Genomic DNA, 25,851 nt, shown 5'->3' on the forward strand with positions numbered 1-25,851 from the left:
TGCTCTGTCCTCCCTAGTCAACAACCTGCAGCCCCTCTTGGCTCCCACCTTCAGGATCATTCATGATGGTGATCTAATGGAAGTAGGCAGAAGGAAGGAGGCCATGAGTGTTTGTTTGTTCTGGGAAGGTTTCTCCATTCCCTTATGACCTTTTCCAAATGGAGGAAAACCAGAGCACAGCATGTCTCCTCTGCCCAAGGGATAAGCTGAAGCCAGGCTTGGTGGAGGAGGTGTGTTAATAAGGAGCTGATTACTGTTTAAGCTCCTCGATGGGGGAATGATGGCACATCATTATCCCATGATGCTAGTGACAGCCCCTTCAACAGCCACCAAAATACTGTGAGGAAGGATTATCAAAATGGAGCAGGCTCACTTATGGGGAATATCTCAGCGGCTAGGGAGAGAGAGAGGAGAGGAGAGAGAGAAGCGGGGAGAGGGAGGGAGGCAAAGAGAGAGGAGGAAAGAGGGGAGAGGGAGGGAGGAAGATGGAGAAAGAGAGAAAAAAAGAGAGAAAGAGACAGAGATAGGGAGAGAGATAGAGACAGAGAGAAAGAAAGAAGAGAGAAGAGGGAGAGAGAAGAAGAGGAGGAAGAGAGGGAGACAGAGAAAGAAAGAGAGGAAAGAGAGAAAGAAGAAAAGAGAGGGAAAGAGAGAGAGACAGAGACAGAAGGAAGACAGAAGAGGGAGAGGGAAGGGGGAGAAGAAGAGGAAAAGAGGAGACCCAGAGAAGAACCACAAAGGCACAAAGGGGTGGTAACTCACTCACGTCCTCCTGGTCTGCATCTCCCCTTTGTGGGCTTGGCTGAGATATAAGAACCTGCTGGAGTGCTCTGCTTACCAAGAAGGACCCCCTACTCAGTCCTCAGAGTCTACCCCCAAGGATGCCTCCTCCAAGCAGTCGGCTCTGATCACTCATTAGGGATAGCCTTCCATCTGCCTGAGGCTTCCCATTGGGGAGTTCTGCCCACATCTTAGGCGCTTGTCCTTCATAATGCTGCAGATTGTTTTTGCCTGTTTTGTCAGATTGACTCCTGCTAGCCTCTCCTCATGTCCTTCCCCACCTTGGTGGGTGACTGTGTCTCTCAGGCACCATTCAGGAGATGCTCTGCTTTACCTGCTTCAATCTTCACTGCCCAGACTCCTCCTCCACAGCCTCACCACCACCTTGATGCTCAGTTTACTGACTCCCAATTCTGGGACCATGAACCATGATCAATTCGACTGTGCCATTGTTCCTGGATGAGGTTTGCCAATCTGCTCCCCTAAGGCTTCATTCCTTATCCTTATAACTTTATGGACCAAAGTGCCCCCTCCTTGGCCACAGCATGCCTTTGTATGTTGTCTCCTCTGTAGAAGGTAAACTCTCTGAGGGCAGGCACTGTGTGTTTCAGTATGTATCCTCACTGCTTGGCACACAGTGCCTGGCATAGGGTGCTTAGCAAATATTTTTCGTTCACTCACTCATTCATAGGTTCTGTTTATCCTCCAGCCCTGTGAAGTGGGAGTTTCAGCACAATTAACTTGATTGTACTGAAAAGAGCAGAGGGTACCTTCCGGCAGTTTCTGACTCATCCCTGGACAAGCAGCCACTGACTTGGTTTTCAGAGAAAAGCAGAAACCTCCCCTAATGAGCCTTATCTGAGGCTTCTGTGGCACAGGACTTTCCTGCCAAGCTTATCAGGTCATCAAATGACTGCCGAGTGATCATCCGCTCATCCCACTTCTAAGGTCCTGGATGTTGGAAGCTCCCATGCCTAGAATCCCAGGAAGGGGACTCCTCTTGGTCCTTTAGAGTCTAACTCAAATGCCATCTCCTCTGAGGAATCCTTAGAGGTATCTGCCCCAAGGCGAGCCCAAAGACAGTGCCCCAGAGGGGACGGCTCTGACCATGGGCAAGACAAAATACTGCATGTGAACACACTGCCACCTTAGCCCATCCCTCTGGGAGGAATCCTCTTCCTCTTGGCGCCTGGGTGCCCTTGGCTGGGGTGAGGGTGGAGGGGTTCCTCTGGTGTGGGATATATGACAGCTGTCTGTGCTCACTCCCTGCTCCCTGCACATGCTGCTCAGGCCAGGTGGTCCTGTTTCTATATCAACTTCTTGTCTTCAGTCTGCCGCATGCCATAGGACTGCCCTCACTTACATTGAGAAATTCATCCACTCACTATACTAGACTGACTGGGCCACATACCTTTGTATTGGGTTTGTAGTGGTGGTGGGGAACATACAAAGTTTGAGAAGACCCTGCCCCTGCCCTCACAGAGATCTTGGTCTTGCAGGGAAACAAGATGTCCAAGACAAGAGCTGTAATATGCAAGAAGAGAGTTGTAATATGCCATACTCGGTACTAAGTTCATGAAAGAGTAAGTCAGTCAGTCAACAAACATTTAGGAAGTGCCTACTCTATGCCAGATCCTGTGCTAAGTGCTAGGGATACAAAGAAAGGCCAAAGACAGTCCCTGCCCTCAGCTGTAGACAGGACAAACACCAATGAAATAACTGACAGGGCATTGGGAAAGGCTTCCTGTCAAAGGTGGCATCTTAGGGAGACTCTCAGGGAAGGTGGTCCCTGACTGGGCACTGAGGGATGGGCAGGAGGGCCTAACAGGCCCAGCAACTTCAGGGTGAGAGCTGAGTCATCAAGTAAGAGCCTGAGGCAGGCCCAGGGAGGGAAGAGAGGAATGGCAGAGTCTGACTTGGACCCAGGACTGGGGACTGCCCTTTGCTCCACCCAACCTCCCTCCCTAAAAACAGACAGAAAAGCCCAGGGTGCAGGGTGGGTCTTGGGGAACAAAGACTTCTCAGTTTGGGTGGAGGGCATGGGAAGGGTCATGGAAGTATGGTGGCAGAAGTGGGTGGGGCCAGGCTGAATGCTGGGTCCAGAGCCTGACTTGATTATGGAAGCCATTGAGAGCCAGGGAAGAACTTTGAGGAGAGGAGGGGCGTGCCTCAAGACAAGGATGATCTGGCTGTCAGTCAGGTGGCTACAGGGAGGACCTGTTCTCATCGGGGAACCTCCATTGTCTGTCGGCAATGACCTTTCTCTCATCATCAACATCAATATGCGGCAGGAAAATAATCTTCCCAAGTGGAAAAAGAAAGTGTGATGTGATTTGCAGTCAGGAATAGGCCTCTCCTGGCTAGAGCTCCAGGGTTCAGGTGACCCTCGGAGGGTCAGGACAGGCTGGGCAGCACATGGCATTGGCATTTCAACTTGAGTGGAATGAGCAAAAGTCAAGCAAAGCTCCCAGCCCAGGTGTGAGGTGACTAAGCGCAACAGGAAGGCCAGAGGCAAAGTATTGGCCAATGTCCTCGAGTTAGGGTGAGTGACTTTTTACAGGCTGGAAAATGGACATTTCCAGTGAGGATGGGCCATTATGGGGTCATCAGCTTAGCCCACCCTCTCCTGTGCTCTGTCCCCTGGTCTGCCTCTGCAGCCCCCACAGCTTGAAGGCTTTGCTGGTCAGTGCTCTTAAGCTGGTCAGCTGTAGGGCAGACTGTCTTTGCTTCTAGAGGCCCAGTCCAGCTTTGTCCCCAGCAGCTGGGCCAGCAGAAGATGTCACCCACGGAGGGAGATGATCAAGTATACCCTGTACTCCCACAGTTGGAACCCTCCTGAGCCTCAAGGACCAAACCTTGATTGTGTTGGGAGAGACACTGATTCAGGCACAAGATGAGATGCTACAAGGAAAGCTAGCCTTGGTCCTTCCAGTCACTGCCCATCTGCCATGTCCTTGGTAAAATCTGCAGGAGACACAGCCAGTGTGACTTGAAATGAGGGTGGGAACTTTTGTGGACAAAGGCAACTCCTGGGCAAAGAAACTCCCTTTACCAACCAATGCAAGCTGACACCTTAAAGAATGAATATACTGGTCATCCGGCCTGAGTTGACCAGCAGGGGCCTGAAGCTCCCATGGGAGCATTCAGTGAGACTCCATCCCAAGCGAGGGAACAATTGAGAGCCCCCTGAGGTGCCCTTGAATTCCTTCGCACAAGGTGGCTTCACTTGTCAGGTTCCTGTTCCATCCTGCTGCATCCAGTCCCCACACCCTGGGTCTGGGTCCCAGAGGTCCCCCGATGTCATCACCAGCTCTGAACTGCCCATCTGAGGGCACAGCCAGAGAAGCATCAGAGCATCTGCTGTTTGGGCCACGCGCATGAGACAGACAGACACAGACAGTCCCTACCTGAGCAGTGGCTGCTTGGGGTATGGAGGCTGCTCACCCCCCGGGCCCTGGGGCACCTTCTTCGTCACCTGCTTATAGATGTTTCTGGCAGTCACACCGATCCACAGCATCGTGGAGAGGGTGGAGTAGTGGAGTGTGATACCAACCTGGGGGAGGAGGGTCAAGATCAGCACAAACCACCCACCAGTCAAGGAGCATCTGCCAAGATGCTCAGGTCCTGCCTGGCTTCTGGGTCCTCCCAGCAGATTACTGCTGAGGAAAAGGACCCAGAACCCACCCACAAGATGTTCCCTTTCAGAGTAGCTCAGATTCCCCTGCTGAACAGGGTCTGGGCATCTCTGTGTGGTGGGTGGCACAAGAACCTCGCCCATAGCCCAGACTCCACCAGCTAGGGGCTCTGGGTCTGTCAGTGACTCAGGGGCCAGCCAGTGTGTGAGTCCCAGTGCCTGGCTGCTGGGCATGTTCAGCCTAGGTGGGGAGGGCAGGCCCTGAGCATCTAGACAAAGATCTAGCCGGCTTGGCACTGGCCGTTTTAATGGACTCACGGGGGGTGTCTTAGATTGGCGAAGCTCAAGTGGCCCCTGGCTCTCCAAAGGCTGGTGACCAGCATGTCCTGATGTTGCTTGGGCCCCACTGTCCACCCAAAGTGTGCCTGGGCATCTTCCCCATCAAGGGAGAGAAGAGAGGATTCCTGCAATATCCTTCAGTGTGAGACAGGTCTATGACATACAGAGGAGGGAAGGAATAAGCATTTATTAAGTGCCTACTGTATGCCAGGCAATGTGCCAAGCACTTGGTCCTCCCAACAATCTTGTGATGTAGGTGTTGTTATTATGCTCTGAGGCAGATAGGTAGAGTGACTTGCCCAGGGTCACACATTGTCACACAGTCTTTGAGGCTGAATTTGAAATCAGGTCTTCCTGATTCCTGGAATTCTGACATTCCTATTCCCTGTGCTTAGCTTAAAGTGCCTGACACATAGTAGGCCTCAATAAATGTTTAAGAACTGGAGGGTAGCCCCCAGGGACAAGCAGGAGAGCCCCTGCCTGCTTCTGAGGCTGCGGAGATGCCCTTCCTAGGGAAAGCACATTGCTAGGGCACTACCTCAAGCCTTGGCTAGCCCCTCTGACTGGAGCCTGGAGGGCACAGGACCAGGCTCCTCCTGATGCCCCCTTGGGAGAGGCAGAGCCTGGAGGGTGCAAGACCAAGGTCCTCCAGATGCCCCCTTTGAAGAGGGCAGAGCTGATGGTGTACCTGGTTTCAGCTCCACAGAACAAGATGCCTCTGTGCTGGGTACCCTGTGCCAGGTATCCCCTGCCTCTTTTTGTATGTGTCTCCCTATTAAACCATAAGCTCCTTAGGGGAAGAGACTGTTCCTTTTTTAATGATTTCTATCCCCAGAGTTTAGCACAATGCCTGGCATACAGTAGGTGCTTAATAAATGCTTGTTGGATTGATTGAATTGGATTCTTCAGTGAGGGCAGACTGTCATAGACCACTAGGTGGCAGAGGGGAGACAGTGCTGGAATGGGAGTCAGGAAGAACCTGCAGATGCCAGGCCAATTACTTAGGGGCTATGTACTTCAATTTCCTGATCTGTAAACTGGAGATAATAGCTCCTGACAATGGGATCCCGAATGTAAAGTGCTTCACAAAGCTTGAAGTGCGCTAGAAGCACCAGCAATGATTATTTCCCAAGACCTCAACTCCCAGGTTCTCCAGACCAAGGCAAGAGGCAGGATAAAGGCCAGGCAGTGGGGGATTCCCTGCCTGATCTTGCCAGGGAGAGGCAGCGGGAACCTGCCCCTTATGGGACCTTCCTTTCTCCTGCAGCTTGGGTCACGGGTCTGAGAGCCGGTGAGTTGAGAGAACAGATCTGCTTTTCCTGGCAGAGCATCCATCTGTCATTTGTCTTTTAGGGAAAGAGACTTCAGGGGGCCTGGCTGGCTCAGGAGCGCTGGCCTCTTTTGACCTTTGAAGGAGAAAATGCCAAAATGTGTCGGAAGAAGTTGCTGCTTGGAAGAAGAGACCTGGCAGGTGGCCCAGCTGGCTGAGACAAGGACAGCAGATACAGAAGCCTCATGCCTGTGAAGGTCAGGGCCTGGAGACCATTGGTTTGCCCTCTATGTGGGTTCCAGTCATGGAGGGTATCATGTGCTTGGGGGAGTCCTGGGATCCCCTCACAGCCATGGGCACCTGCACTTCCTCTGCCCTGGATGGGAATGAGTATGGGCACCATATGGGTGCCATGTGGGCACTGAATGGGCCCTGTGTGGGTGCCATATGGGCTCTGTGTAGGTCCTGTGTGGATGCCATGTGGGCTCTGTGTGGGTGCCAGGTAGGCACTGTGTAGGTGTCATGTAGGCACTGAATGGGCCCTGTGTGGGTGCCATATGGGCACTATGTGGGCCCTGTATGGGTGCCATGTAGGCATTATGTGGATGGCAGATGGGCACTGTATAGGTATCATGTAGGCACTGTATGGGCACTGTGTGGGTGCCATGTTGGCTCTGTGTGGGTGCCAAGTAGGCACTGTGTAGGTGTCACATAGGCACTGAATGGGCCCTGTGGGGGTGCCATATGGGCACTATTGGGTGGCAGGTGGGCACTGTGTGGGTGCCATTTGGACTTCTGTGGACCTTGTGTGGGTCACGGGGAGGGGAGCTCCTGGGTGGTGCTCTGCTTGAGGTTGAAATGAGGTACCATGAAGTTCATATTATGTGAGGAAGAGCCTCCCAGGGCCAGGCTGGCGTTCTCTGTTCTCTCTCCTTCCCTCAAAGGGTCCTTTTGCTCCTACATGGCCCTCATAGTGGCTGATGGAAGTCCCAGTATTACACTGTGAATGATCACGCATTGATTGAGCGCTAACTATGTGCCAGGCAGACCCTGGGCCAAGAGAGGACAGTCTGGGCTGAGCAGGAGCTCGCTGTCCAGCAGAGGCAATGCTACATTTAGGGAAGCCCTGGCCAGGGAGGGACGATGTCCTATGGATGGTGATGAGACGAGTCTTCCCAGGTCTGGCAGTGTTGATTGCCTGGAGGAAGACTGGCCATGGTATGAAGGGGTCTGGGATCAGGCTTTGGGGTGAACCAATAACTGGGTCAAGTGTAGAGCCCTAGAATGGAGATGATACCATCACAGATTGGTAGCTAGAAGAGACCTCCAAGGCTGTGGAGCCTGCCCCATCATTTCATAAGCTCAGGCAGACAGAGACTACTAAGTGACTTGCCCAAGGTCACCCAGCCAGGAAGTGTCTGAGGCAGGGTTCAAACTCAGGTCTTCCTCAGCTCAGGTCCAGCCCTCTGCACCTCCTAGCTGCCAGGGCAGAGATAAGACTTTGTCTGCTGGGTCCCAGAGGGCAGAACTGGGGACAGTGAGTGGAAGGTGTGGAGGCAGATGGAGACTTAACATCAGCAAAGTACCCTAAGAAAGGGAACTTCCCCACAGTGGAATGGGCGACCTCAGAGGGGGTGAGCTCCCTGTCTGTCAAGGGCTCCTTTATGGCTCTGAATCCTCTGGTTTGGAGGCCCTCAGTGCAGGTGTCTCTGTCCCAGCCCGGGCTGTTTGGGATTGTCCCTCGCTACCCCCAGGCTGGACTGCTCTAGCCCCTTCCTTGAGAATCTGGGCCTCCTGGTCCCTGGGATGAGGCTCCGTGCTGACCAATCCGGCTGGCGTGGACTCTTGTCCCTGGCTACCTTCCGAGTGAGACTGGGCAAACATCCACGAGGACACGGGCCCTTGTGTGGCCATGAACAAGTGAGGCTCAGTCTGAGCACCCCAGTGATCCCTGAGAGCCTCCCCATGCTGTCGGGCCCAGTGACTGCACCCTGATAAAGTGGTGCTGCCTCTATCACATGCAGGGCACAGAGGAGAGGTCCTCATTACTATGCAAATGGTGATTGGGACCGAATTAGCTAATTCTGCAGCCTGCATCTGGAGCCTCTGATTCCACAAAAGCGGTAACCTTTGAGGCAGTGACCTGACATTCGGCAGAGACAAGGACAGCATGGCTCTGATCGGGGGGTGCATTAGTGGGTGAAGGCCCTAGCCAGCTCCCTGAGGACTGAGCACAATGAGGGTTGTTTCGTTTGTCTCCTGAGGAAGCCAAAGATGGCCTGGAAATGCCACTTAGTGAAGCGACTCTGCTTTCTGCAACACCCTGGCAAGGACCTCTTGGCTGGGGGGACGGGGTGGAATTCCAGAAAAAGCCTCAATCAAAGATCCAAAGGAGGTCCTGAGGTCCAGCTTAGCCTGGTGTGAGCCAGGGGGTGACCCAAGATTGGTGCTGGTCAGGCTGGGGTCCTCTGCACTCAAGTTTGGGGTGGGAAGGAACATATTTGTGCCCAGGAATCTCAGCCCAGCTGTATGATTCCCCCCTTCTGGGGGGACAGTGGCCCCTCATGTCTCTGTCTGGGCAGCCTCTGGGCCTAAGGCCTCTATGAAGGTTGGGCCAGGCCTCCCCAAGGTGCTGGTGGGTGAGCTGAAGTCAAGGCAGAACATGGCTATGGTTGTCTTGGAGCTCTGGCCCCCACCTCAGGACTGGCTTTGGGGGAGGGGGCTTTGGGCAGGGAGGAGGCCAAGCAAGGCTGGGGTGGGGGGTGCGGGGACTCTGGGCAGGGAGGAGGCCAAGCAAGGCCAGCTCCCCTTCTGAGAGCACTAATGATGACCATCTGGTGATGTTTATTGTGTCCCCTAATAGTTGTAATTAGCCCCTCTGTTACCATAACAACTGTCTGGCCCCTTCCATCATCATCAGCTTCCTGGGAGAGGTTGCAGGTGGGGATGGTAGGGTGGCTTCTCCCTGCGGAGGACCGGGGGGGGGGTGCTCCTCTCAGATGGGTATGAGGTGGGGTGGCTCACTGGGTAAGGTGGTGGGGGGCTGGTTTGGCCAGCCACAGAGAAAGCACCACTCCACAGCTAATGAAAGACACCAAGCTGTTGTGAGTCTGGGCTCCTTCCTGAGTGGTCTCCAAGGCTGGGGAAGACACTAGAGTCCTCAGGGCAAACCACTTTCTACTAAAGCTTCTTCGCTGCCCCTCCTCATTCCCAAAGATAGCTCATTCCCCACCACCCACAAAACCCTTGCTCTTTCTGCAGGTCTCAGGAAGCCTGGGGTCCTAGGGCCCAGGCTACTCTGGCAGCGGGCGTGGATGAGCCCTAGCCTGTCCCCTCCCCCAGACCAGGGTCTACTCAGGGCTCTATGCAGAAGCCAAGCTCATGGTGCCCAGCACCGAGAGACAGAAAACCAACAAACCATTATACTGCTCCTCAGTGGTTCCCGGGCCACAGGCAGCGGGCCAACCTCTCATTTATCAGGGAAACACTGGCTTTGTTTTCTGGGGATCTCACATTTTTTTCTGTTTTCAGGGTGTGAGGAATGAAGGCATTAGGACCCTCTCTGGGGTATCATGACTAAGAGCTAACTATGTCCAGATATTGTTCAGTTACAGTCAGATCTTCACAACAACCTGGGAGGGAGGGGCCACTATGATCTCCATTTTATAGGTGGGGAAACTGAAGTGAAGGGAGAAGTGACTTGCCCATGGTCACCCAGCTAAGAAGTGCCTATGATTTGTACTTGGGTCTTTCTGATTCTAGGTCTGGTGCTCTGTGCACTGTGGTGCCCCCTGGCTGCCTACAGAATTAACAGGCATCAGACCGAGCTCTAGAATCGGCAGCTCTAACCCAGGAGATCTGGGTTTGAACCTGGCGATGCCTCTGACCAGCTCTGTGACTAAATGAGCTTCCAAATTTCTCTGAGCCTGTTTCCTCAACTATCAAAGGGGGTTTTTGTGAAGATGGCCCTTGGCAAAACCATCCTGGTTACAGGAAATTGAGCCCCATTTCCTCCCTCCCCTCACTGAGAGTGGCTGCTGCAGCCTGGGAAAGCCTGCCTCCTCAGTGGGTGCTGAGAAAGCCTGTTATGACCTGGCCACTCCACGAACTCAGCTCTCACATTGGCTAGAGTCTGTCTGAACACATAGCTCTGTGTGCAGAGAAAGCCAGGCATTGACACCAGCCCTGGGGAGGGCACAAAGCAGCCTCTCAGAGTGGATCCCAGCCACTTCGGGCCATGCTGCCAAGGTGTGGGTTAGGGTCTCACTGGCCAGAGAGGGTGGGCTGAGAGCTTCCTCCCATCTGGGATTCCTTTCCTCTCCCCAGTCAGATGCAGAGAAGGTCATGTCTGAGACCTCGACTTCCCCCACAGATGCACCACTTCCATGTAAGGCACTTTGAAATAACCTGATCTGCTCAAAATCTGGTGTGCGGCCTCTCGCCGCTGCCTTGTGACCCAAACCCTGTTCTTGTTCCTCACTTTGCCCTCAGTCTCCCAGGCCATCAGCTGGCACTGGACATGCTCTCCTCCCTTCCTTGCCCCTCTGCACTCCTTGGGGAGCCGTCCTCTTGAGTGCCTGATCCTCTTATCATCTTATGGATTATGGCCTGCCAAGACAAAGCCTGGGGTCCCTGCTGCCATCTGTAGTGATGCAGGTATTGTTGAATAAAGGTAGAGAAAATCACATTCTGACTGGATTTGCCATACACTTGTGGGACACAAGCCCCACCATTCTGGGCCCTTCCTGCTGCTGGGCAATCCCACTCTGCCTCCCCTTATCCATTCCCTCTCCCACTCTCCAGACCTCCTTGTCTCTACTCAAGCCTCCCCTGGTTCCCTTCCTCCTGCCTTCTCAGCAGAGATCCTGTCCCCTAAGTTTACAGAAAAAGTGAAGCCCCTTCTTCTCTCCACTTCCTCATTTCCCATCACTCAGGTGCCTTCAGCTCCTCTCCTCCTTCAGTCCTGTCTCTCACCAAGAGGCAGCCCTTCTCCTTACCAAGGTGAACACCTCAACCTGCTCAAATGGTCCTGTTCCATCCTGTCTCCTCCTGCAGATTGCCCCTCTCTCCAACACTCCCACTCTGTACCTTATCTTCAGTTTCTCCCTCTCCACTGACTCCTTCCCTTCTGCTACAAACATGCCCATGTCTCCCCCATCCTGAACCACCACCACCCTCCTGCCCTTCTATCTGCTCATTTCCTTCCTTAGAAGGTTAAACTCCAAGAGAAGAGCACCCTCGATCAACGATTCCATTTCTTTTCATTTTTTCTCTTATCTCTTTAGAATCCATCTTGCGACCTTCTCGTTCCACTGAAACTACCCCCTCCAAAGTGACCAGCAATCTCTTAGAGGTCAAATCCAATGGTCTTTTTTTCACTCATCTTTCTCCTTGACCTTCCTGCAGCTTTGTACACTGTTGGGCACTTTCTCCTCCTGCATTCTCTCTTCTCTCTAGGTTTTCAAGGCACTCTTTCCCTCTCATCCTGGTTCTCCTCCTCCCTCTCTGTCTCCTTTGCTGGATCCTCCTCCAGGTCATGCCTTGTAACCATGGGTATCCCTCAGGGTTCTGTCCTGGGCCCTCTTCTCCCTCTATTCTACTTCCTTTGGTGACCTCATCAGCTCCCGTGGATTTCATGACTGTCTCTATGTCGATGATTCTCAGATCTACCTTTCCTGCCCCAAACTCTCTGCTGACCTCCAGTCTCTCATCTCCATCTGTTTTCCACATGCCTCAACCTGGATGTCCAGCAGACATCTAAAACTTAACATTCCAAAATAGCACTCACTCTCTTTCCTCCCAAATCCTTTCCACTCATACCTTTACTATTACTCTCAAGAGCACCTCCAAACTCCCAGTCCTTCAGGCTCCCCACCAATATTCTGGTCTCCTCGCCATCTCTCACTCTCCAGATCCAATATGGCACCAAGGTGGGTCCATTTCACCATTGTAAGAGCTCTTTGAATAGCCCCCTCCTCTCCTCTGATGATGTCCCCATGCTGGTGCAGGCCCTCTCACTCCTGGACTATTGCAATAACTCCTGGAGGGTCTGCTGCCTCCCGTCTTTCCCTTCTGCAGTCCCTTCTCCATTCAGCTATTGAAGTGATTTTCCTAAAGTGTATGTCTGACCATGTCACCTTTCACCCTTAATGCACTCTAGTGGCTCCCTATGACCTCCAGGAGCAAACACAAAATGTTATTTTGCATTCAAAGTCCTTCATAACCTTCTCCCCTCCTATATTTCCTGGCACACAGTAGGTGGTTAATAAATGCCTGTTGTCTGATTGACTGACTGGGTCCCTCTCAACAACTTTGAGAGAGCTGAGAGAGGCGGAGACAGAGAGAGGAGAGGTGGTGGCATTGCCCCTGCAGAGACAGCAAGGACAAGTGACTCGGGCAATGTCACCCAGCTAGTTGGTGGCAGGACGAGGGTTTGATTCCAGCCTTGCAGAAGCTCCCACACCACCCCAGAGAGCAGACAGGGAGCCAGGAAGCCATGAGTTCAGCTTCTTTCTGCTGCTTTGGGCTCCAGGTCTTATGGGCACAACTGAATCATCACATACCCAGTTTCAAGTTCTCTGGGGCCTGGACTGACCCTCACCAGGGGCTTCTGAGCTGCCTGCCTCCCCAACCAGAAGGAACTGCTGCCTTGTCTGTGGGGGTGATTCAGGCTCAGGGTCCTGGTGAGGGATGGCAAGAGAGCAGCAACACTCATGCTCCTTAGAGCCCTTGAGGCTCCCATAAGTGGGCTTCTGAGGGGAGGCAAGGAGCCCCCAAGGCTGGGCCCCACCCCTTCACAAGCAGCCCAGCCAGAGTGCCTGGAACCTGGATCAGGGTGGGAGGTCCCCACCCAGACAGAGGCACAGGGAAGAGACAAAGTGATGGGCTGAAAATGGCCCTAAAGACTCCAGGGAGGGGGAGGCACCCAGAAACAGGCCTGCTGCTCTAGCTGTAGGGCTGAACTTAAGGAGAAAAGTGAAGAGAATTTGGATACTCACAGCCTGGCAGACGATCGGGTACTGGGTGCGATTGATGCCCCCGGCAAAGACAGCAAAGGTGAGAGCCGTGTGGAAGGAGAAATTGAGAAGCATGTGCCACCCCTTGCGGCTGATTCGGATCGTGCTGTGAGGACAAAAGAGTGACTGGGTCAGTGTCTCACAGCAGAGGCAGAGTGTGTTGCCACAGTGAATACAGCGCCTCAGACTCTGTCTAGCTAGGTGACCCTGGGCAAGTCATTTCGCCTCTTCTGGCCTCATTTCCTCAGATGTAAAATGGAGGTAATGCTAGCACCTACCTCCCAGGGCCACTGTGAGGGTCAAACGAATGACTATTTGTAAGCAACAAAAATGCTTAGCACTGCACCTGTGCCAAGAGCGTGGTAGAGATCGGTCGTGAAGACCTGGGCCCAGGCCTCATTGCTGGCCCTCTCATCGCTGATCCCAGCCTGCGTGAGGACTCTAAGGCCAGCCCAGCTGATCCTGGCACCTTGTGCGGCATGGAGGTGATGCCGGGGACAGTAGGAGTGGGCCAGCGGAGCATAGAGCTGCTCCTGCCAAGCTGAGAGGCTTTGAGGACAGCCTTGTGCCAGGTACAGCCCAGCTCAGCACCCACCTGTCTCCCACAGAGTCCTCAATTCAGAACTGAGAAGGGCCTGATGGGCCAGAGTCATGCCCCCTCCCCCACATTTTACAGAGGAGGATACTGAAGCCCAGGGAAGGGTCACGCAGCTTGTGTCTCTTATGGGAATTCAAACCAAGGTCTTCCTCTGGATGAGTCCTCTAGTGCAGAGGACCTAGGAGCCTGTCTGCAGTGCTTTGGGATCAGTCAAGCCCAGTTTAAAGGTGCCTCCTTGCCCCCTCCCCGGCTCAGTAAGGACTAACAAGATGGCAGAGAATGGCCCAAAGTCACTTAATTTGACTCAGAACTTTTACTGGGCTGGGAAAATTGGGGCTTCATCCCAGAGACCCCCATCTAGAGGGCAAGAACTTTCAATGACACTGTGAGAGGGAGCTGGGCCAAGTCTTCCTTGCCCCACCCTGCTCTGCTCTGCACCCCTTCCCCTAGATCAGCAGCCCCCCTCCCCACATTTAACTGAGCGGGATGGCTGCCGGGGACCGCTCTGCTGAGAGCAGACAGTTGGGCCCCGGGCGGTGCAGACGCCTCACCTGTGGTGCACGATGTAGGTGAGGATGGAAGTAAAGAGGCAGAGTAACATGACAGCGGTGCACGCGTACACCACGGGGTGCAGGAACTCCCCGGGGGCCTCGGGCAAGGAAAGGACCGTCTTCAAATCCTGTCACGGAAGGAGAAGCAGCTTAGCAGTGTCAGGCGGGCCTGGGCTGGAGCAGCACCTGTCTGCATCATTTCAGGGGCCCAGGGGCCCCGCTGCTCCAAGTGCTCCCCACCCAGGATGGCTTCAGGCAGGGTAGAGGGAGTGAAGGCCAGTCAGGGATGAGGAAAGGGGGATTCTTTGAGAAGCTGCCATGAGGAGGGGGAGGCAGGGCATAGATCCGGGCAGAAGCAAGGAGCTGCTGCTTCTGTATTGGCCTGAATCTGGGGAGCAAGGGAGAGAGCGAGGGGGAGAGGGGCATTTGCCCCTGGCTCTGGAAGATTCCTTCCAAAGCTCGGCTTTGCGTTTCAGCGGCAGGACCCTGTCTCCTTCCCCTCAGATACCTGCTGGTAGAAGAAAGACCCCTGGCTGTAGGAAGAAGATCTGATCTGGTGGGGCTGAGCTTTGAGTCTGTGTCCAGCTGTGGCTAAAGCCCTTGGGGAGGCCATAGAGAACATTGGCCACCTCACAAAACTCCCCCTGCTCCTTCTGGGAGGAGGAAGCTCAGCTGGTAAAACCCTTCTGTGCTGCCATGGAACAACAACTGCAGGACACCCGGATCTCGCCTGGATGAGCATAGAATATCAGGTATGGGGCTAGAACCCCTCCAGCTCAGACCTGTCCTCAGTATGAGCAGTGCCAGCAAACAGCTTCCACACATGTGGCTGGAAAGTTTGACTGCCCAGAGACTCAGAGTTGAAAGAGGATCTTTCCCACCAAAAGACTACCAGATGTGCACCCTCTGGAAGGCCAACAGTGGCATGAGGCTGCCTGCAGGGAGCCCCAGTGCTTTGCAGGGGACTGTCAGATTCCTCTCTTCCCTAGGATCTAATGGCATCTGGGGAAGTGTGGGGTCTTGGTAGAATGCCATGCTGAAAGATGGCCCTGGGAGAGGTTGGCAGAGCTTGAGTGTGCCTGCTGGTCCCCCAGGAAAAGGAGGAAACCAAGAGTTTTCTGAAAGAGGAACTTAGAATCTTAGCAGCTCATCAGATAAAAACGGAGCAGTTTGGGTTGAAATTAGAGGCAGCTGGGGGTTCTGCAGTGGATAAAGTCCTGGGCCTGGAGTCAGGAAGACCAGAGTTAAAATCCAGCCTTAGGCATTTGCTAGCTCTATGGCCCTGGGCAAGTCATTTAAATTCTATTTGCCTCAGTTTCCCTAACTATACAATAGGGATTATAACAGCACCTACTTCACAGGATTGTTGGGAAGATTGAATGAGAAGTGCTTAGCACACAGTAGGAACTCTATAAATGCTTATTCCCTCCCCTCTATTCCCTTCCCTGTTCCCCTTGGACTCAGATACCTCAAGAAGCCACAGGGATGGGGCAGGGAAGGTAGAGCTCTGTCAAGACTGCATCAGGTATTGGAATAAATGCAGCTCCCACCACTAGGTCTGCTGCCCCACATTCCATCCATTCCACAGATAGACTGAGGGCTGTTTGGGGAGGGAAATCTCAGGCACTTGGAGGTGGGGGAGGGGGCAGAGGAAGGTCCATCCCTGTTCTGCCACTCCATGGTCCGGGCTCCCATGGACTTCCTGACCCCTAAGGCTTCCCCCCTCAAAGACAAGAGGGAAATGGGATCCCATGAAGCCTCCCCCTCCTCCTTCTGGCTCCTGTTAGGCTCTGGGGGCCCCACTGTTGACCAGTCTAGGGACTGACCCACAAGAGCCACACCCAGCGAAGACAATCTGGATGAACAGTTCAGATTGACAAGGTGGGCCAATGGCAGAATGCCCTGAGAATCCATTGGATGTCTAGGCAATAGAATCACAATAACAAGCCTTTACATCGCACTTTAAGCTTTGCAAAGCGCTTTACAGATATTATTGCATTTGATCCTCACAAGCACCTTAGGGGTAGGTGCTATTTGTTATTATCATTATTAATACTACTCTTATTTGACCGACGAGAGAATGGAAACTGAGAGAGGTTAAGTGATTTGCCCAGAGCTATATGGCTCATAATCATCTGATGGTGGATTTGAACCCAGGATTTTCTGACTCCACACTCAGTGCTCTACTTACTGTACCACCTAGCTTCCTCTTGGATGGCAGCTAGTCCAGCCTCCTTATTGGATTGACACATAGAAGACTGAGCCCCAGGGAAGGAAGGGACTTGTAGATCCTGTGGGTAGGAAGTGCCAAGCCTGAGTTCTCTAGGGTGGGGAGGTAGAGCCAGAGACTGGACATTCTGGGCAGCTAACCCGGAACAAAGTCCTCCTTAGGCTGCACTAATAACCTCCGGGCACTTTGAGTCCAAGCAGGTTTGATTCCCTATGGACTTCCTATCTCTTTCCCATCCTTTCTTTTCAGCTAAACCTTCACAGGGCACCTCCCTCTCCCCCCTCTCAGCCAAGGTCCTAGATTTGTGCTTTACTGGAAGACTGAAGCCATTTAATGGAAGTTCCTTCTCTTCATCTTGTCGTCCCCTATTGTTTCCTCTCCCCTACTCCAGTCTTGGATGAAGAACGAGCCTTTCTCCTTGCTAAACGCCCCCTCCCCATGTCCTCTCCAGCTTAGCCTCTCATCAGTTCTGGGAGATTGCCTTTTATCTCTAGCCAGTCTCTCCCTCTCTATTTATTCCTTCCTTACTGCCTTCACACATTCCCAAGACTTCCTCATCCTTACACCTGACTGGCCCCTCATGATATTCTCCTCTCTTTATCCTCCTCATCCTTCAAACCTTCCCTACACCTGACTGGCCCCTCATGATATTCTCCTCTCTTTCTCCTCCCTTTTCCAGGCAGACCCCCAAAATTCTTGCCTCCATTTCCTCTCTCGCCTCTCAACCTTTTGCAGAATGGCTTCTGACCTCATCATTCAACTGGTTTCTCAAAAGATAACAATAATAATAATAACAAAGTAGCAAATACACCAGTCTTTTCTCCCTCCTTCTCCTTCCTGACCTTTCTGCTGCACCAGTCACCTACAAGGAAGGGACAGAGTCACCAAGAGTTTCAGAGGACACCCAGGGCTGTCATCTATCTACTGTGAGCCAAGAACAGTCATTGGGGTGGGTCCGTGGCATTCTTGCCCTTGAGACAATGGTGCCAGACAATGGGAATGCAATGGGAAAAAACCCTGAATTCTAAGGTCAGGGGTCTCTGAGAGGCCTAAAGTCATGCAGCCTGGCTCAGAAGCAGAGCAGCAGCATTTCTGTCCTACTGGTCAGTCACAAGTCAGTGAGAGCCACAGCAGGAACCCAGAGGAGTCTAAGGGGTGTTATCTCTGTAAAGCTCCTGTCAGACAGGCCAATGTGATGCTAAAATGGACATCCTGTCCCAGGATGCTTGTGGGTGAGGACGTCTGAAAGGCAAACCTGGAGAGATGCACATACTTTGGAAGGGAAAAGGACTCTTGCATCTGGACAAAATGAATTTCAGGAGAAGCCATGAGCCACACTCTCCCTGTTTTTCCATGAAATTGTGACTTAAGTTGGTGCTGAAGGTGTATGATGGCCAAGATGAGAGGCACCCTTGTGGTCAGCCCCAAGAGTCAGTTCTTCCACTGCCATGGCCCCTGCCTCTAGAGAGAGGACAAAGAGAATCTGGGAGTACCAGAAACAGACATGATGCCCATGATCCCAAAGAAGATGGCAAATGGCAGCCCATTCCATGGGGTTAGCATGGCAAGGAAAAATTTAGAAGGGTCTTAGGATTGTCCAAGTGTAGACTAAGCTCCTCCAGGACAAACGCTATGCCTTAGACTGCTCTGAATGGCTGGAGAGTCTAGCACAGTGCTAGACACATGGCAATGCTCCCATTCTTCTAGGACCTGTGACTCTGTTAGTGTAGGAGCACCCTCTGCTGTGGCAGAGCCCTCATAGGAGCATTGGCCCTTAATGGTTAGGGGCTGAAGGTCCATCATTAGCCCAAACCCCAAGATTGGAGCCTTCCAGCTTTCCTGGGCCCATCAGATCAATCCACTGACATAGCCTTTGAGATCCCAGCATCATCCCCTCTGGACCACCATGAACCATCAGAGGGAGGAGCAGCAGAGCACAGTACACACAGTCCAGCAGTGTCCATTCAAATGAATGAATAGTGAAGGGAAGACAGGAGGAGACATGAGGAGAAAATGCAGCAAGGAAAACAGGATTTTGATCTTCACACTCCCCCTCTGCCTACCCTTGGAAAGTCACACTTGAGTTTGAGCATCTGTCTCCTTGCTACAAAGGCTGTGATAAGCATTATGCAGCCTAGTGATGGTACCTCTGGGTGTGCTGTACAGTGATGGCAGTGGCTCTCTCAGACTCATAAGGGGCTTTCCTCCCAAGAGCCTGGTGATGGCTGAGCAGTGGTAAATGTTTAACAACCAGCTCTCAAAAGTGGACAGCACTTTTAAGTTAACATTTTCTGCATCACTTTCTTAAGTCTAAAAAACCAACCAAACAAGATATTAAATCTTGATTTTCAGTGTTCTCTGATTTCTGAACTGTAAATACTTGTACTGATAACCTAACAAATGATTCTCTTGAGCCAGTAGGAGTTGGCTCCAGAACAACCCTGGGTATGTGGTATAATTCTTTGTATCCCTCATTTTGGAAAAGAAGCAGCTGAGGCCCAAAGATGTGGTGCTGTTTTCTCAAGTCTCCCTGGCTAGTGAATGTCCCAGATCAATCTGAGAGTGCTGGAGCCATAATGGATGTGGACAAGGGCCCTTCCTTGGTCCCAGTATCAAAACTCATGACTTTAACACACTTTAGTCCAAGGAACTGGGATTTTCAGCCTGGAGAAGAGAATACTCAAAGGTGACATGAGAGATGGCTTCCAGCATTTGAAGATATGTCCTGCAGAAAGAAGATTGGGTTTGTTCTCTTTGGCAGAACTAGGATCCAAAAGGCTGATTTAGTCTTGATGCAAGAGGAAACTTCCTAGCAATTAGAATCATTGAGTCCTTCCTGCCAGGACCGAAAGGTTCCCATTCTCCTCCAGTCTAGCTCCCACCCAGAGGGAATCCCCATCCCAACCTCCCCAGCCTCTGCTTGAAGACCTCAAGGAAGACATCCTCTATCCACAAGGGGAGTGAGGGGGCTACCCCAGGAAATAGCAAGCATCCTCACTGGAGGGCTGCAAGATCTGGAGGCTCCTGCAGGATGGCTTGCCAGGGATGATGGAGAGGGATCCTTATTCAAATATGACTTGGCTCCTGAAGTTACTTTCAACTGTAAGTCTGTGAAATTCAGAGCCCTCATTGATTTTTCTAATTCCCTTATCAAATCTTTTTTTTGGGGTTGGGGCTGGAGAGAAAGAGAAGGAAAAGGCAAGTGGACAAATGCAAGTTGCAGGCTCTTCTCAAGACCACACAGGAGGCACTAAATAAATGTTTATTATTGGATTGATCATTGGTCATCACTTCTCCCTGTCAAGGAGAGGATTTAGATATCAGAGTGAGCAAGGAATCCCTATTGAAACATCCCTCCCCAGTCCCTTTGGCTTTGGGAAGATCTCTTAGGTTTCCTGATTGACCCTTGTGGTATGCAGGGGAGATAAGATACCATTATCAAGGATGAGGTTGGCTGTAGGCCTTTAGATGCATGGTGTAGCTTCCCCAGTTCCTGGCCCCTGAATCTGCAGAATTCCATTATCTCAGAGCTGGAAGGAATTTTAGCAGCTGTTGGTCCAAGAGGATACCCTCCCCCAACCCTGCCCCCTGACCAAAGTGCTCTTTCAGGAAATCTTTGCTGGAAGACACCCAGAGCAAGGATGCCTTCTGAGGTCACCCACACCACTTAAAAGTAACCTGGATGCTTAGGAACATTTTATTTTATTTCATTTTTGTTTATATGTAGACTAAATTTGTTTCATTACAGATTTTGCTTACTATTCCTTGTTCTGCCCTCAGAGGCCAAACGGAACAAGCCAACTATCACCTATCTGACCACCCTTTCTTCAAACACTTGAATGTACAGGTATGTTACCTATGTACATACACATGTATACATGAAATATAAAACTGATGTGCAATAAACAGACAGCCACTCATATTGCATGCCGATTGACCCATGATATCCTTATATGACAACTTTGCTCCATCCTGAAAAAGAGCTCTTTCTGAATTCTCCACTTAACCAGAAAATGACATTTCTAGGAGGAGGTTGGAGATGGTGACTAACAGTCTTTCTGAGCTGATGCCCTGGAGGCAAGGGCAGCCTATGGGGAGCCAAATGGGGAAAAGGATAGAAATGCCCCTTTCTCCCAGTAGTCAGGTAAGGGGAGGCTGGGAAGGCACCATCAGGACCCCTCTGCCTCCATGGAGGTTCTCTCTCTCTCTCTCATGCACACACACCACACACCACACACACACACACACACACACACACACACACACACACACACACACACACACACATAACACAGTTTCTTGGTTCTGTAAAAGGAAACTGATCTGTGGGAATAAACACCAGAGGAAAGACCAGGAAATTGCCAGGACGGGTGGAGAATTCAGCTTGGCCTCCAACCACAGGCCTGCTCCCTATTGCAGAGGGTGGTTGGAGAAAATGCTCTTCCATGTGTTTTCTAGGGGATAAATTTCAAACCCAAGGAGGACAGGGCAAAGCGCAGAAGTGTAGCACCATGGACAGCTCCTCCGCACCCAGCTGAAGCTCTCGGGAAGGCAGGAGTAATAGGAAAACACTCACAGCTGACTCATTTACTCTCAGAGATGAATTTTAATCAGTCCTGACATTAAGGCACACCTTTGGGCCAGAGGGTTCGGAAGAAGCTGGTCAGGATCTCACAAGAAAGCTGCTCCTCTAGAGACTCAAAGGCTAAATAGGGTGTAGAGCAGATGAAAAGGAGGAGGTGGGGGAGGGGGGGGCAGAGACAGGGCCCAGAACCAAGGGACTCTCTAGGACTGGGGAGCCAAGGCAGCTGAGCTCGGAAACCAAGCAGCCCTGGAGGCCAGGGGGCACTGGGGTGCAAACCCACACCAGGCGACAGTCCGTTCAGAAGTTGTCCCACTTGCCTAATGGGAATATGATGGTTTGAGGCAGGGGGACAGGGAACAAGGGACCCTCAAGGTGCTCAAGGACAAGCTAGCCAAGAAGAAGCAGAATTATTGTCTTCCCTCCTTTGTTCTGTAAGATGAGACTGCAGTGATGTTACTGGCACAGTCAAACATTCATTTTTATAGTTCTGCTGATTTCATTAGAGATCTGTGATAAATTTCCCCTCTCTGCTTTTTTAATGATAATTAATTCTTATTGATCTGTCAACCTCTCCTGGAAGTATTCCCTGGGGATGAGTGGAAAGAAAGAGGCATTATTCCTTCACTGGGGCTCTAAAATCTTTGGACTGTACCTTGCATTCAGAAAGACAGAGAGAGCTTTTGCTTAGACTAAGGAAGCAATAACCCCTCTGTCCTCTGCCTGATCAGACCCCATTTAGAGGAGTGGGCTTAGTCCTGGGTGCAACACTGGATGAAGGACATTTATAAGCTGGAGAATGTTGAGCAGAATAGGGAAGGGCCTGAAGTCTTGCATATGAGGATTTACTGAAGGAAGTAGTGACATCTAATCCATAGAAGACAAGACTTGGGGGTGGGGTGGGGAACATGAGAGCTGTGTTCAAACATCTGAAGGCTTTCTTGTGAAGGAGAGGTCAGAATAGATTTGCTTAACCCTAGGGGAAAGAACCAGGAGAATTTGGGGAGGGGAGGGGAGGAGAGGAGTTGCAGAGAGGCTGATTGAGGCTGGATATCAGGAGGTTTCCTATCAGAGCTGTCCCAAAGTGGATTGGGCTGCCCCAGGAGGTGGTGGGTCCCCCTTCCTTAGAGGTCTCCAAGCAGAGATTGGATGTCACCCTTTGAACATATTAGAGACTGCTTTGGTGTAGGGATTGGACCAGCTGCTATTGTGGCTCTTTCCAGCTCTGGTATTCTGAGAATACTCTGGCTGGGTTTTAGGATGATTGCCAAGGCACACAGGTGCAGAAGACATCCAGGCATTGGCCACAGGAGTCCAGACCAGACAGTAGAGCAGACATGCTCTTTCTAGAGGACTTTATGGATAATAAACCCTTTGGATTATCCAGAAATATGGAGAGAAGAAAGCTATTCTAGAAACTCCTACTAATGGTGCCACTGCCTTTACAAACTGAAACTGTACAAACTCAGCTTGTTTCTGTCCCAGTAAATTCAAATAACATCAAATTCTTCCTCAGTGCAAGGCTATCCTGGCCAGGCAAGCTTTTAAGATGGATGTAAATTCTATAATTTGATATAAATCAAGTATTGGACTGAATGACCTGTTTGGAGCAGAGAAGACTTTAGGACAACCCTTCTCTCTTCCACCATCTTCATCTGCTCAGGCTCCAGAGTTGCATGGGATTCAGAACTGGAAGGGATCTTAGAGGTCATCAGAGCTCATCCTTCCATTGTACAGATGAAGAAACTGAGGCCTAGAGAGGACTGGCCCAGGATTACACAGATGGCAGCTGAGTCTAACAAAGAGAGAACTAAATCAAGGACTAGGTCAGATATTCTTTGTAACCGCCTAAATGCCTATGAACAGGGTCAAGCTTTGCCCAAGAAAGCAGCTGCTTAATAGATAAGTGGTTAAAAGGTGAATCTGCTTTGATCTTAGTCTATTGTATTGGTCTCCAGAATCAGTGACAGAAAAGGAGAAGCCTCTGAGCAGCTGGAATTAGCTTCCTTTCTAAAGACACAATTAACTTCATTAGAGGCAACATTTGGGAAAGTCAACTTTATTTCCTAACTGGGAGAGAAAACATAAAGAGAAAAAGCAGCTTCCTGGAAAGAAGGGGTGTGACTTGTGACAGTGATGCATTTCAAGAAATTATCATTTTTTTTTCTAACATACTCAAAGATGAAATAAGCCATCACAGATTCCACTCAGGCATCCAAGATGGCCATTTTGTCCTGAGGCATAAAGAATGATAGAAAGTCTGTTGTTTGTGATAACAAGCATTTCAGTCCATGATTAAACATGGATACTAAGACTACCTTTGCAAATCCAGACTTTCTCTGCTCTTGCTACCTAACAACCCACTGCTGAAAATAGCCTAGGTAGGGAGCTGCCCCTCTGAGGCTTCCTGACAGAGGGTGCATTAAGCAAGAGCCCCAGACTAACATCTTCCATAAGGCCAAACACTTTTGTGTGTATATCATCGAGCCAAAACTCGAATAGGAGGAAGGTGAGGAAGATGAAAAAGCAGGGAAAGGGCCAACTGGTCTTCTAGGAAAGACACTTTGAACCTAGCTCCTCTTAACTCTTGAGAATATTGGCAAGGTGGTCCCCATGGACACTATCTGTCCTGAACTGCTTTTCAATAAGTGTCCAATAAGATACTAAGAAACCCAAGAGTGATGGCTACAGCCAGCCCACATTCACTCTGATGGATGGCAGATGGAACCCACAGATGATCCCTCTGGAGCCAAGAATGACCAACAACATTTGTGTAAGAGGACAAGTCTCCCCAATGGCTGGTGAAGGCCCAAGTGCTTCCCTTTCCTCTCTTCTCCTGACTTCCCTGATGTCAAAATGACTATTGCAGCTGCTGTCTCCAGCATCTGGAACACATGACCATCAGTGTGGCCTTTGTGCCCTGGAATATCTGTCTGTAATGCTGGCCCCTTTCTCCCCCTAGACAGTTCCTTCTGAGGCCTCCAGTTTGTCTTCATTCCCAGATCTGCTCCTGACTTCCCATATTTCAAAACCATGCTTAGCACTGGGACCTCCATTCTTAATCCTCACCCCCACTGCCCATGAATGTCAGCTCCCTTTTCTGTGTTGTCTTCCTCCATTAGAATATAAGCTTTTTGAGGGCAGGGACTGTTTTTCTTTTTGCTAATATTTGAATTAAGGCAGCTAGGTGGCACAGTAGATAGAATGCCAGGCTTGGAGTCAGGAGTACTTGAGTTAAAATCTGGCCTCAGACACTTCCTAGCTGTGTGACCCTGGTCAAGTCACTTAACCCTGTTTACCTCAGTTTCCTCATCTGTAAAATGAGCTGGAGAAGGAAATGGCAAATCACTCCAGTATCTCTGCCAAGAAAACTCCAAATGGGATCACAAAGAGCCAGACACAAGTAAAATGACTGAAAAATATTTGAATGCTATATCTCTCATGGCCTGGCATATAATAAGCACTTGATAAATGTTTGCTTCCTTCCAGAGGGGAAAGGAAACATGGGCCAGTCTGGTCTGATGACATGGAGGGGGTTTGGAAGAGCTGTCTGGGAGAGCAGCCAGGCTAGCACCATGACATGAACCTCAGCCTGAGAAATCCAACTGACCACTCCAGACTTATTTGTTTAATGATTACTGCACCAAGTCAAAACTAGACAACACCACAGTAGTACCATGAACACTCTCCCAGTGATCTCATCAGCTCCTAGGCAATTGTGGGAAATATTTCGCTATGTTGTTCACAGAACTTTATTTATTAATATTTTTTGAACCTAGTTTTCTGTGGCTTACTGTTGAGGTCAGGCTGACCTCAGAGACCCTCATGGGAATCTAGATGGATGCAGGGAAGCTTAGATCCCACCCAGTGCTTCTTTGGGGTCTGCTCAGCTCTTGTTTTGGTTCCATCTCAAACTGACCTTCTTCTACCTGCTGCCTACGTGAGGCCACTCAGGCAAATGTCCTTATGCCCTTGTCTGAATTCTATAGTATGTGAATCTCACAGAGACTCTGTAAGGAGCCACACTTTCTTCCAGCTCTCTCCTTTACTAAATAAATGACCAAATAAATTTCTTTTGAAAACTCTTTCAGGTTTTGGGGTTTGTTCTTGCAACTAGCACATTTAATCTTCTTCATGGATGACTCTCCAACCCCCATTTCTGTCCTTGGTCTCTTTCTGTCTCCACATATCTCCAGCTTTCTACAGCACACTTCTAGCTGGATGTCCCACAGGTATCTGAAGCCCAAGGTGTCCAGATCAGAATGCCTTCATGATATGCCTGGCCCAGTTCACTCAATGTTCCCATTTCCTATTCTAGTCAAGGACACCACATCCTTCCAATGCTGGAGTTCCCTAAACTGTCTTCCTTTGCTCCCCCTCCTTTCCCCTACGTGGCCCTTTGAGTCAGATCCTCATCGCTGCTGTCTCCCCACCATCCCTCCGCTCATGTGGAGCCATCTTTCAGCTACCACCCCTCTCCTACTTCTCCATTGCAATGGTTCCCATCGGTCTCCTTGCCTGCAGCATATGCACATGGAATTTTAATCTCCTGGATGCTAACAAAGGGATTCTGCCAAAGTTCAGAGGTGACCATGTTGGCTCCTTGCTTGAGAAACTAGAGCAGCTTCTTTTGTCTCAGTATAAGACCCATGAAGCCCTCTGTTTGGCATCAAAACCCACACAACCTGGACTCAACCTGCTTCCTCATCTTACTGGCAGCTAGGTGGTTCAGTGGGTAGAACACCAGGCCTGGAGTCAAGAAGATCTGATTCAGCCTCAGAGACTGACTCGCTGTGTGACCCTCAGTTTCCTCAGCTGTAAAATGGAGAGGATAATATCCACCTCCCAGGT

General features: G+C 51.0%; 1 protein-coding gene across 1 annotated transcript in view; it reads right to left on the reverse strand.

Moving 5' to 3' along the window:
- Positions 1-25,851, reverse strand: part of ADGRA1 (adhesion G protein-coupled receptor A1) — a 310,443-nt gene that overhangs the window by 40,874 nt on the left and 243,718 nt on the right. Inside the window, exons 15-17 of the mRNA XM_036734182.1 lie at positions 14,189-14,316; positions 13,022-13,145; positions 4,188-4,333 (exon numbers count right to left, since the gene is read on the reverse strand). Of these exons, the coding sequence (XP_036590077.1) occupies positions 4,188-4,333; positions 13,022-13,145; positions 14,189-14,316 (398 nt within the window). The remainder of the gene's footprint in view (positions 1-4,187; positions 4,334-13,021; positions 13,146-14,188; positions 14,317-25,851) is intronic.

The sequence above is a fragment of the Trichosurus vulpecula genome, chromosome 8 (genome assembly GCF_011100635.1).
Source record: "Trichosurus vulpecula isolate mTriVul1 chromosome 8, mTriVul1.pri, whole genome shotgun sequence".
NCBI classification, from domain to species: Eukaryota; Metazoa; Chordata; class Mammalia; order Diprotodontia; family Phalangeridae; genus Trichosurus; species Trichosurus vulpecula.